Source organism: Aplysia californica, unplaced genomic scaffold (assembly GCF_000002075.1).
Source record: "Aplysia californica isolate F4 #8 unplaced genomic scaffold, AplCal3.0 scaffold00020, whole genome shotgun sequence".
NCBI lineage: Eukaryota > Metazoa > Mollusca > Gastropoda > Aplysiida > Aplysiidae > Aplysia > Aplysia californica.
The window spans coordinates 663,997-677,810 of NW_004797290.1; the positions used below are offsets into that span (position 1 = coordinate 663,997).

Below are 13,814 nucleotides of genomic sequence, written 5' to 3' on the forward strand. Positions count from 1 at the left end.
ACATGCAGTTCCCACTGATTTCTCCGTTGCTTGCAGAAGTGCGATTTCCTTTGGAGAAGTTGTTTTAACCCCCCGGGGCGGTGCCACAGACTGAAGTGTCTTTAGGCTATTCCCAAAGCGGGGACATTTCTCGTTCTAGTGCACAGTAGAATTGTAAATAGGCTGATCTAACAATATCTTGCTCATAACTGTGACTGAACTACAATAGGGAACAGCTGCTTTTTCTTTCCTAATCCTTACTATCGTCGTTTTCCTCTACCTCTTTTGTATGTATGTTTGTTACACTCTTGTGACCCGCTGTTTCCGGGGTGCCTTGATAGTCGAAGCAGACTTTGTGCTGCTGAAGCTAGAGAGGTGAGCAGAGTAAGTGCGCAGACACAGTGGCCGCAGCTGCAGCGATGCACTTTCAAGTTACTCGCCGCGTCTGTTCCGACTTCTTTTCTAGCGAACACAGTGGCTGCGTCTTTCGGTTCAGTCGGTTAATTCGGCCAATTGCCAGTCAATGAGGATGGCTAAAGAGGTTCTTCAATTGTTGATGCTTTCATGGCTCCATAACAGGAGACGATCCCGCCATAGATATTGGGTACATAGAATCAATAAAAAGAGAGACGCATATTGGTTAATACCATCACCTGATGGCAGAAATCCTTTCAGACGAAGAAAAATGCTTGATATATATCCGGATGAGACCCTCCACATTTCAGCTCTTATTGGACAAACTTGAACCCTACATAGAGAAGCGAACTACCAATTTCTGGAAACCCCTGTCAGCAAAAGAGCGTTTGAATTTGGAAAAAGACTGCTTGCTCACAAGCGGGATTTACCACAGGATACAGACAGTGGCACAACCCTCCAATTTGCATTCGTAGCAGATGATGCATTTCCATTGAGAGAAAATTTGATGAAGCCATTTCCAAACAGATGATTAACACATGAGAAAGAGCTTTTCAATTTTATCACCTATCACGAGCGAGGAATTCAGTTGAATGCTCTTTTGGTAGGATTTCCCAAATGTGGCTTATACTCCTGCGCCAAATGGATGAACAGCCAGAGTCGGCAACAGATGCAGTCAAGGCAATCACAGTGCTCCACAATTTCAATATCATGCAAGAACCTAGAAGATCGGTGCTACGGCACATTGAGGATGACGTGGTTGAGCCACGAGCAGGCCTACCAACGTTCGACAGACTAGAGGTTATGAGGAGCAGAGCTGCCAAAAGTGGAATGGAAGTGAGAAATGCTTTCATGGGATATTTCTCGTCACTGCAGGGTGCATTGCCATGGCAAAACAGCAAATGCTATAACGTCTGATCAGTCCACACTCTCATGTAAAAATGTGCATCTCTTTTAATAAGCTTAAGTAGGGCTATAGTTTGAAACAAGTATACTTGTTGTACAGTGTACATACGTTCAAACAAACAGACGGATAGACAGACAGAGAGACAGACAGACAGACTGACAGACAGACAGACAGACACACAGACAGACAGACAGACAGAAAAAAAGTTCTTACCACTGCATCCAACTTCGTTGGCTACTTTCTTCCATTCGGCCGATATCATGGCCCTGTTGCAGTAGTTTTGATCTGCTTTGTCATAAAAACATCTTTTTTCAACTGCGTGTATGGATGCCTCCGACTCCATTGTAGTCAAAATGCAGCAATTCACTATGTCTACACCCTACATGATGCACTACACAATCACGCCACAACAGTTCAGCCCACAGAATTCTACACCTGTGGTTCAGCCGCACCGCAGACGCTCGAAATTTTATTTTAGCAGCAAGTGCACACGCTGAACCTTTTCTGCTCCGTCCAGCGCTGCGTCTGCTCCGCGCCCACTGTAGCGCCGTGCATTCAATCCTTAGTTAATAAAATTTGGCGATGGAACTTTTTCGGAGAAAGACGTCGCAACCGAAAAAGAAGCGTCGGAGAAGCGTGCACTGTGTTTGAGGCTTAAGTCTGATTCCTTGTAAGGACTTCTCTGCTGACATCCACCCCTTGGCGCTCATATATGACCTTATGCAGTTTTGCGAGTGCCGTAAAACCTCTACTAAAACAAACGAAGTTGTTTGGGTTTTTGTTACTCAATACGTGTATCCGTTTGTATGCTGCTCAATATGTGTATCCGTTTGTATGCTGCTCAATATGTGTATCCGTTTGTATGCTGCTCAGCTGTGGGGTGGCCTTGATAGGCAAGTTTGAAGCACCCCGCCTCCTGAATGATCTAAATTGTGACGAGGGGGCGAAAAAACATAAACATTTTAAAGATTAAATGGAAAACAAAACAAAACAGCGTCAAAGAAAACCGTCTCCTGTCACTGATCCTTAAAGCACTATGCTGCCAATTCTGCCCAAAATGTCGATGCGGGTGGCATGAGGGCGCCACTGGTAATGGTAGTTACTTCTTTGTATCCCCTCTGTTGTTTCTGTTTGTCTTTCTTTCTACTTTTCCCCCAACACTAAATGACCATTACTGTGTCGTTATGCTTCACTTAACTCATCCAAACAAGATGTCGATCTCAGATTATTAACATGAAAATGTAGGAATGTCTTGAAAGAACAGCCGTGCCGGTCCACTCGACAGTCTACGGCGATAATCCGTTCTACTTCTGTCATACCTTATTGACTATTGACCAATTAAGATCTGCTTGTGCTGTGTCAATTGTCAATATGACATAATTATCTCTCCCTCTCTCTCTCCCTCTCTCTCTCTCTCTCTCTCTCTCTCTCTCTCTCTCTCTCTCTCTCTCTCTAGTGTTCGCTGGAGTGTTTTATCTCACTCAGTTCATGTTGGTCGTGACAGTCAGACAGGGTTGAAGAGGCCTGTCTCTTCCTACTACTAATCATCTAAATTATGTCGGCGGGGCCATTAGGTATTTAGCCTGTGTAGATCTATGTTATAAAAGTTAAAAGCTTTAAAAATAATTAGCCGAATTTGCTTTTCAAATGACTGCGTTTCAGAAACGCGTCCTTCATACTTCATCGAGTATATATGCATTTGTAATTTAGCATAAGGTTAATTTTAGCACTTATTGCAGTAGTAACTTCCTTCGTGGGCTTGAAAATGGAACAGCTTGTTTGTACTATATAGGAGCACCTTAATCGTGGCGCATGTTAGCTAACAAGCTATGTAGTTTACAATCTTTTTCCCATGCTTAAGTTCACAATACTTGACAACAATCAGTGACCCTACGCTCTGTTCCAATATCTCTGAATTTGCCTTGGTATCGTTTTCAGCGTGGCGGCCTGTTAGATGCTCAAACTTTATATTATAAGAACACCCTTTAAGAGACTCACACACTTTGGTTCTTCATTATAAAAAAAAACTCTTTCTGTGATTCCTTCCGCCTTCTCATCCAACCAGCAACCATAATACAATGTAATAGGCTTTTATGGACCTGCTTAATTTTTAAGTTCGCTCCATGACGTGTAGCTCAACTTCTTCGGCAGTCTATCGATATAATATATATTTTTATATTTTTATATAATATAGGCCTATAATTATTATATGCCCCTGTCGGTGATTTCTAAAGTAATGCCATGGTACACCTTTTCCTGGAATTGAGCAATTAAAAAAAGCAGATTGCCCAAATACTAATGTATTTCCTCCTTTAAATTCAGACTATGACTTCATTTTTTTTCAATGTACATGTAGATGTTGTGTTATATAATTATAGGCTAGATTCATACACCTCCGTCGACACAAGCTAAACGATTTAGAAGGCGGGCTTCCAATCCTTCCAGTCAGAGCCGGGCTGAGAGGGATACAATATCTCAGCAGAAATAGGCTACTGTTCTTCTCACTCTGGACTCGAACTCTAGTCTCCTGCTTGCGACAGCGAAGCGCCTACCGCGACCACGCACGCCGGTGATTACGACTTCTTTAATATTGTTAATATGTTTTATAGGAGACACATTGTAAGAGTGTGTCTTACTATATTACACATTGTATTTTCAGATGTGATTAGGGTAAGGCCTATTCATTATGGAAGGAAATTTTGTTCTTGTGATGGCTTAAAAAAACAGAAGCACTTTATCAACTCAAAAGGATATCATATCCACCAAGCCAGCAGATCAACAGAAAAGACATTTTCTTCATTACGACCACATATTATTATCATGATCTCCGGGCACAGAACTGTGTCTCCGGGCCAACAGCACACGCTGAACTGGTCTCTTTGGTGAATGGAGGCCCTTGCTGTGGGTGGTTATAACAGGTGTTCTGATGTGTATTTGCTCCTTACATTTCCTATCAAACAGAAACCTTTCTTATCTCTCCCCGTTCTTTTCTTTGTATTTCACTCTCTGCATGGCACCTGTAATCCTCGGCATTTTACCTATTTGTGTTGCAAGTGCCGTAAGTAAAACTAGTTTTACGAAAAACTAGAACGAAACGAGAGGCGATCTTAGCTGCACACAGAGGACATGAGTTTGATTCCAAAGTTGAAACATATTTTTACAGAGAATGCTATCTTCGTCTGTCTGCTGGGATACTGATCCTAATCCCTCTCAAGCCGGATTGGTCCTGACCTATTATAATAGGTCCTGAAAGGTAAAATCAAAGCAGCTTAACCAGCCTCCTAGATGACCTTACATTATTGTTCTGATAAAACGTAGAAGTCTGTGGATAAAACTGTTCACCCCACCTGGGGTCTTCTCCTGTGGGTCCAATATGGCGGTAGTCGTTGTCGCAGACATAGGGAAATGATACTTTGATTTTATTGGCTGGGTGTACCGTCGATATTAAAAACATTAAAAATAAAACAGACAAAAGAAATTATGCCTATGAACATGAATTATAGTAGACAGTATAGGCTTCTAATCGAAGTAACACCACAGAGACTGGTGTCACGTGACCCCCCCCCCCATTTAATTTCTAGTCTAACCGTTATGAAAGATAATAAGCTGTTCTTTCCAATATGTGCATGATTTAATGTAAAATTTATGAGCAAGTCGATGTAACTTAAATTAAACGCTGATCGTCGCGCATCATCATCATCATCATCATCCAGTGCCAGATCTGCGACCGACATCGATGATTATGGTTCTCCATTCATTCCATTGCTCGGATGCTCTAAAAAAAAAAGCCACGTTTCCCTGATCTTTCCCTGTTACCCATTCGTTTAGGTTCCCCAAGTATGTTGTTCTAGGCCTTCTCCTGCCTCGCTTGCCCTCAATTTTGCCAGTGAGAGCTAGATGTTCAAGACCCTTATGTCTATATATGTGTCCCAAAAACTGCATTTGTCGTTTCAAGACTATTTTTAACATTGAGCGTCCCACGTGGGCTTCATCAAGCACTATACCTCATTTGATTTCTTTTCCTTCCACGATACTCTTACCAGTCTCCTAAGAAACCACATTCTGTTGCTTCTATTTTATTTTCACTGTCTTTAGTGATTGTCCAGCATTCACAGCCATATGTAAAGGTTGACCAAACATAGCATTTCAGAACTTTCATTTTGGTGTTCATTGAGATGTTTCTATTTTTCAGGATTGGGCTCATTTTATTGAAACCAGCTTTAGCCATTGTAATTCTCCATCTTATTTCTGTGGAACATTTGGCATCAGATGTTATCACATATCCTCGATATTTAAACTGTTGGACTTGTTTGATCTTTTCACCTTTGCTAATGAGATTACAACAATGCTTTGCTGCTTTTTTTGGATATTGCCATGCATTCTGTTTTCTTTGCATTCAATACTAACCCTGTAAGTTCACTTTCTGTTACTACAGTATCTAGAAGCAATTGAAGGTCCTTTTCTGAGCCTGCTATCAAAACTGTGTCATCTGCATACCTGATGTTATTAATCTTTTCTCCATTTACTTTGAGACCTGGACATTCTCTAAGTTTCTAAGGATTGTTTCACTGTACATATTATGTTAAAGAGGTCTGGTGACATAACACATCCCCACAGAACAAATAAGGCCAAGGCCTTATACACGTAGGCTAATTTGATCTTCACCACAGAAGATGTATAGCCAAAGATTATCTCTTCTAGATCTAGTAGAAAATCTGTGGTATAGCCAACGTGAGACTAGATAGCCATGCAGACTTTCTCTATTAGATCTATGAATCTGAAAAATGGAAAAGTCTCTGCAAATAATAATGACAATAAAACAGATGTAACATGTTCACGGGTGATCATTATTACTGTCGGGAAAGGAAATCACATGTAGGCCCATGAAGCCTAAAAATGACCCAATTAAAACTAACAAAAATGAAAAAGGCTTCACTGTCGGTGATGGCTCAGTTTGGGAGACACAACACAACGCAATAATTAGCAGTGGGCCCACACTTAGGCTAGGTTTTCTTAGATCTAATAAAGCCAAGGCCCTATCAGTGACACCAATATCTTTTTCGTGCACCCACTGCAACCAATAATTACGTAGATCTAGGTCTAGAGTCTACATTAATATTTCTGCACACGTCGGCCTAATTAGCAAAGTAAAGCACTGTAGGATGTTTTATGCGGACAATGATAAAAACACAAATATTTTGCTTTGAAGGACCAGTGCCTACTGTTGTTTGAACTGCAGGATATCCCTGCCTCGAGGAGAGTAGGCCTATACTATACAGTACATGTATTGTGTTCCTAGTTCCTTGTCCTGGGCCTGTAAATTGACTACAATATGGTGCACCCCTGACCTATGAACTGTTTACATAAAAAAGCTGTTGCTCTCAAGACAGACAAAAAGGACGTTAACAATAAAATAGGCTGGCAAAAAAGAGAAATGTTGTACGTTATAGGCCTAATCTTTTGAAGGACATTCCGATGGTGAATCGCTACAGGTCTAAATTTTGACGGTGTCAATAATGTTGAGCATAAATTTTAATGTGGACAAGTATTTCGCTTTTTAGGGCATGTACGGTTTCCGTTGAGTTTGGGCGGAGAAATATCGTGTTTATCCTAATAAGCGCTAGCTTAGTTTACTTTTGTATCTGCTGAAACTATTCATGCTGCACACATTTTAGCTTTAAAAATTATGGTTTGGTATCTTTTAGCTTTCCAGTAACAAGACTAACTACCCGAGAAAGACAATTGCTATTCTTTGGATTGCTATAGTTGATTTAAGGTTTCAAAACGGAATTGATAACGTTGCGGTGGCGGTGAAGAAGACGGAGACAAAGATACGGAAACCTACAATGGTTACTTTTGAGAATATCAACACCTAAAGGAATAGATTTCCCAATTTACTATTCAAATGATTTGTTTTATTACTACTAATAAGATCCATCATATTTGTATCAGAATATTATGATTTTAAAGTAAATTAAGGAGAAAGGAGAGAAAATTTGATCTCAATGTAAGAAATTATGGAATCCCTTGTGCGACACAAACCATGGAAGATGGATAAAGACGACATGCTAACGCTTAGATTCATAATTAGCAAACAAGAACATATTTTTCATATCAAATATTTGTTATATTTCTACACCAATCGCATCAGTCTCGTGTAATTCCCGAAAATTAACCACTACGTGTGAAAACAACAATCGCTTGTGTTTTGATCGTTGTTTGCAAAATTAGGGCTCAAAATATGGCGTATAAATATGTACAGAAAGATCTAATTTTGTCATGTTCTAAAAAAGCAACTAATCTTTAATTAATATATCCCAAAAAATCTAATAGAACATAAAGAGTATGAATTTACAGAGATAATTGTTGTATAAAGCTGCATTAATGATAATTAATACAAAATGTAGACCTATTTATCATTTCGGCGTCTCAAACTGCAAGCTGTTGTGCGGTCTCTACAGCCGCTCTGTGTTGTTCGCGTGGTGACAGGGAGCGACGAATTGGATATTAATTTCATAAATTGGTTGATGGTGTGAAGAAAAAAGCTGTGAGCAGTCAATTATAATGCTTTCGGATAAGAATGGAGAGAACTATAGGAATGGACGTCCTTCTAGAGATGCCAGTTCGCAATCAGACGATAGCAGTGATGAGTCGGACCAGGGTGAGTTGGATTGGTTTTATTAGAAGTTTTCAAGCTAACCACAACAGTACCTCACGTCACACATTTCATTACAGGTTCTCGGTATTTCAAAAGAGATTTGATTGATTGCCTGGTTTATTTTGAACATAAAAGATAGGGATAAAATGAAAAATGGAATCACTTTCTTGGTGTGTGTTGAATTTGGTTCTTTTTATGTTTGTGTTTGAATTTGTATTCTTCGCGTTTTCAGAGAGCGGAATGCGCATTGGGGATGAATATCAAGCGGATATCCCAGAATGTACCCCAGGTGAGATAGAAGTTACCTTTCTTGAGGCACCCCCCCCCTAAAAAAGAAGCGCACCCTCCCCCCACACACTTCATGACTTTATTTTCCTTACAAAATCCTGCCCCAAGTTGTACGTTGGGGTTTTTTTTGGTATGTATTTTTTAGGCCTCGTATTTTTTATGCATGTGTGTTTGGAGAAAAGTGAGTAAATTTTTACCGCACTTAATGCACTACTGCTTCAACTTATTTCAGGGATCAAGAAACTACGACAGCGACAGTATTTAGTCAATTTAGATCTATTGTTTGCTGCAGATCACACAACCAAACTGTAGGCTAAAATATCAAATTATGGGTTAAAAAAGGGGGGCATGCCCTCCTGTAGGGTAGGCCTAACACCCTAGATTTTTTTTTTAGCCCACTCCCTGGGGGTGGGGGGGTGGGGGGGCAGCAGCCCTCCTTATAGATCTAGATCTAGTGTAATATAGATCTAGCTCGTTTTTAAGAAAAATCAAATATTTAGAAAATGGACAACTGGTTGAATGTGAAACGGGAGGGAAAGTAAAAGAATACCGAAAAGTGATTAGGTTCAACTGTACAAATCTATACAATAAAGATGCTGTTAATTGTAATTTCTGTACTTTTTCCGTAGCATGTCGATATGTTTGGTTTGTTAATCTAAAATAAGCATTGTTTTATTGATGCTCTTGCCCTAAAAAAAAGTCTGAGCTAGATCTACTATACTTTACACATGGGGCACCCCCCCCCCCCAAAAAAAAAATAAAAAATGAAGAAAAATTAATTCAATAAATTAATAAATTAAAAAAATTAAAAGTTACTCCTGCAAATTTTTTGTAACCATAAATATTTACTTTGATAAAGAAACACATACAAGTGCCTCTTGACTTTAAATTTGTTTACGTCCAATTTTTCTAACAATTTCAATATCAGACATATTGACCCCTCCCCCCATGAAAGGACTGTTTAGTTATTGATGGAAAAGGCAAATACAGATAGCAGGCCTTTAATACGAAGAAATTGTTTTTTTTAATAAAATGATGAGGGCCTCGATAAAAACCTTAAATTCCTAGCAGATCCTGTAATTTTTTATTCTTTTCCAGAGTCCAAGTATGATGGAAAACCTGAAGCCATGTTAGTATGGGCCCCCTCTCCAAATTTGTCTGATGCTAAGGGTAAGTTTTTCAAACTGGTGATGCAATAATGTAGGCTACTACTTGTTTTAATGCAATGACTTGTAAAATCATCCACTTTCAAAGACTAGGTCAAGATCTAGAATATTTTAGATCCTCAATATTTTGTTTTTCTTAAAGGAGAAATGTCATTTTTTTGTGTGTAACGAGGCTGTTATTGATTTTTAGAACGTTAACATTGAAAAAAAATTTTTTTTTTTTTTTTGGTCCCTTGTTTTTATAGAGAGATGCAAAATATCTTGCAAATGCCCCTAGACTGAACAATATGACTGAGAAGAAACATGACGTGGTATAGTGTTACAAATATGTCGTTGTCAATACATTTTTAAGCAATCCTTGATTTTTAAACATTTTATCTTTCCATGTTTCATTCCTGTGCAGTTTTGGAGCTTGTTAAAAGTTAATCAAATGTCAAATTATAATGTGACGATGCTTTTTTTTCTTGTCTTGCAGTGGATGAATACATTCGCATTGCTAAGGATCTTCATGATTACAATATGGAGCAGGTACGTAAACAATTTTTTCTTTTTACTCTTTAAACAAGATGTTTTGCTTGGTATTTTGAGGGCAACAAAAAGGTTAAATCCACATTTTAGTAGTTGATGGAATACGAGGCAGCTATGAAATGAGAGATTGTTGCAGGGTTGTTCGTGTCCATTATCATATGGTAATTGTATTTTCAAAGGTTGGTAATTGTAATTTGAAAGATTTTTGGTTTTACTTTGCTTTGTTCAGGAGTAAATTAACTTTCATGTAGCCATGTGGAGGAAAAACGATGTAAAATTTTTGTGTGGACAAATCATACTCTACAATAATAAACCTTCCAATGGCCAGGGTGACATTTTCATGAAATGTGAAATTGGTACTACAAACTGAAAAGAGAGTAGAAAAAGAAAAGCCCAACCACAAACCCAAACTCTCAAAGCCCTCAATTATGACTTTATGCAGTTTCGGTCACCATAAAACTCTTGCCAAACATAACCAATAAAATAAATATTAAAAGCGACTGGCAGAAAAAAACAGGGGGAATAACTACTTATATAATATACCATTTACCCAGTGTTTCTCGAATTATCTCCCCTTTAACTTCATGAAAAGTCCACACAGCAGTATAATGACTTTAAAGACAGGTCACATTATGCGGATGAAACACCAAAGTATTATGTAGTATGTAGAGCTCAAATTGATAAAACCAATCAAAATATGAGATATAAATTGCTTTTGATGGAATGTTGCTTCTATGCTGATCTTTTTCTAAGGCTCTAAGGTATTAAAAATGGGTTGTTTTTTTGTTATGATGTTGGTGGGTTTTTTTTTTGCATAGTATTTTCCCTTTTTTTCCCCCCAGGCTCTTGGAATGTTGTTTTGGCACAAGCACAATATTGACAGAGCTCTGTCAGACCTTCCAAACTTTACTCCTTTTCCTGACGAATGGTCTGTGGAGGATAAAGTTTTGTTTGAGCAAGCTTTCGGATTCCATGGGAAAAGTTTTCATCGTATCAAGCAGATGGTATGTTCATCTCACTGTACCATCGCTATTTGGAACAAACAATGAACATTTTCGTACTGATGTTATGTTTCAAGACTAGAACAATCGCCTAAGTGACTTAATTTGTTGGTTTCGTTCCAGATTCATGTAATTAATAGTTTTTGTGGGATTTCCTTTTTTAAAAAATTTGATGAATTTTTCTCTTACAATGGTCAGTTCCCTACTTTGACCAATCACCTGAAAAATCAATTACCATCCATATTTAATGAGAACTTGATTTTGGGGGGGGAAGGGGGATGTCATGCTTTGTGTTGATTTACATACCTGTAGCTAGGTCTGGCTTACTTATAAAGTGTGTTGTCTCTAGTGCACGATTTAAGGCACATTCATTTTACTTAAAAACAAGCCTTATTTTGCAACGGAAGGCGTTAGGTTTTTCTTTTTGTTATGTCATTAAAATAGCTTGGGGGAAGGGGGATTTGGGAAGAGAGAGGGGAGGGGTAGAGGTGACATGGGATGTGAGTGCATCGGTATCAAGTTGGGGCCAAAAGCTACATAACTTTGGGTTGTTGTTGGTTCTTTTTGTTTTTTTGTTTTGTTTTCTTTTTAATTTACGAAAGAAACTACATAGATAGTGGAACAAAAGTATATCATGGTATGATTCTGGTGCCAAAATCGGTAAACTTTCAAAATACAGGATAGCTTACGTGGTTCGAAAGTTGCCGCACTCAGTTTTTTAAATGAGTACAATTCAGACTATTAGACCTACACTAAGCAACAATGTTCAGGCACAGAAGTAGATATAATATCGTGTAAAACTATAACTGGAGAGACAAAGCTGCAGCTCATCCGTACTGGGATTCAAAGATCGCAAAAGGCCCGAACTAGATTAATTTGTACCGATGCGTGTTCAAGTTTCCTTGAAATTTTGACAATGTTGGAGCCTCCCGTAAGTCTCTTGTCTTGGAGCTCCTCAAAACCTAGCGCAAAAGAGTAAAGTTTCTTACTCTCCCCCCCCCCCTCCCCCAATCCTTTCTCCCTTTATTTATTGCATCTGCTGTGCACTATTTTTTAATGCTGTAATAATTGCTTGACCAGAAAGGATGTGATGGGAGGCAGCAAATAACCATGAATCGTTAGTGTAATAGAACAATAGAGTGAATAAATGTGATATACAGCTCTGTAATGTTGGAGTAAGCTGTCAAATTTAAGGAGCCAGTGAAGCTTCATCAAGAACTGTCTTACGTGTTCCTTAAAATTAGCATTGCAGACATACGGGTCTCAGAGCAGCTGCAGTCTCAGATGGAAGGTTTACAAGAAGTGAGTTATAATTATAATAGCACAGGACATGACAAAGGGGGGAAAACAACTTTATGACAGGCATACATGTACCAGAGAGAGTCTATTTTTTTATATGGGGTTAATATTTCATTATAATAGTGCATTAACAGTACTTGCCATGATGATTCAGTTTAAGGTTGGCCCCAAAAGACGCTCCCCATCCCCACCCTTCTCCCCCCCCCCCCCCCTCTCTCTCTCTCTCTCTCTCTCTCTCTCTCTCTCTCTCTCTCTCTCTCTCTCTCTCTCTCTCTCTCTTTCTCTCTCTCTTTCTCATGATTTATTTAATGCGGCTAAGGCCACACCAGAGCAATTTTATTCTCATTTTAAAGACTTACTAAATCTCAGAAATAATGAATCATCAGAGGATTTATTACAGACACAAGTTGATCATGAAGTAGTTTCAACAAATGAGGATTTAGACACAAATGTTTACTTGTATGATAAAGAAATATAAACTTCTAAAGTTCAAAGCGTTCTGAGAAAACTGAACAAAGGAAAGGCTAGCGGATGTGACGAGATTGGTCCTGAATTCTATTCGAATGCATGTCCTTCCTTGATAATATACACGTGTTTGTTGTTTAATGCCATTTTTAACACAGGGAAGTACCCAAAAATGTGGTGTCAAGCCCTAATACATCCTCTCCTCAAGAAAAGTAGTACTTCAGATTCAAACAACTACAGGGGCATTGCACTTCTAAATATCATATCCAAGATAATGTCCAGTATAGTGCATTCAATACTCGCGGAATGGGCCGAGCAGACTAATGTAATTCCAGAATCGCAAGCAGGATTTCGTAAAGGTTATAGCACTATCGATCATATCTTCTCGATTCAATCAATAGTCCAAAAGCACCTTTAAAAGAAACGTGGACGCTTCTATGTATTTTTTTTTTGATTTTTCAAAAGCATTTGACTGCGTCCCCCATGAAAAACTGTGGGCAGTCTTGAGGAAAAGAAGCCTGAGAGGGAAAATGTGAATATTACTACAAAGTATGTACTCGGAAGTTATGTGCTCTGTCCGTACTGGCCGGCATGAAATTACGGAATATTTTAATGGCTTGTCGGGTGTTCGTCAAGGATGTATTCTTAGCCCACTTTTGTTCAATATTTATGTTTCTGAATTTGAATTGATGTTGAAAAACAGTGCTGTTAAAGGAGTTGAGCTATTAAGCAAGGATGAACAAACTCGCAATTTAATGTACTCAGATGACATGTGCTTATTTTCAGACAATAGTGTAGACATGCAAAGGAAGATCAATTGTTTGGAGAAGTATTGTAACCAGTGGGGACTGTATGTAAATTTGGAAAAGACTAAGATGATTGATTTTAGAAATGGAGGCATGCTAAAGCGCTCTGAAAAATGGTTTTACAAAAAAGGCATTAAAGTAACCATGTACTTTAGCTATCTAAGGATGGTATGTTCATCTCACTTGCTATGGTCAAAGTGTAAAGAAAACTTATGTTGTAAAGCAACAAGGCTCACTTCCTGAGTGAGATGTCTAAGTGAAAGATATGAGCACTTGAATGTCCAAACTTTGTTCAAAATTTTT

The 13,814-nt window shown here is 38.6% G+C and overlaps 1 protein-coding gene across 2 annotated transcripts in view; it reads left to right on the plus strand.

Moving 5' to 3' along the window:
• Nucleotides 1–7,697: 7,697 nt before the first annotated feature.
• LOC101861483 (REST corepressor 3) overlaps nt 7,698–13,814 on the plus strand; it is a 13,054-nt gene continuing 6,937 nt past the window's right edge. The window contains exons 1-5 of one of the 2 annotated variants that reach the window (XM_013087057.2): nt 7,698–7,961; nt 8,191–8,247; nt 9,345–9,416; nt 9,888–9,940; nt 10,783–10,944. In XM_013087057.2, the coding sequence (XP_012942511.1) occupies nt 7,865–7,961; nt 8,191–8,247; nt 9,345–9,416; nt 9,888–9,940; nt 10,783–10,944 (441 nt within the window). In that variant the 5' untranslated portion in view covers nt 7,698–7,864. The remainder of the gene's footprint in view (nt 7,962–8,190; nt 8,248–9,344; nt 9,417–9,887; nt 9,941–10,782; nt 10,945–13,814) is intronic. The other variant, XM_005090633.3, reaches the window with a different exon arrangement.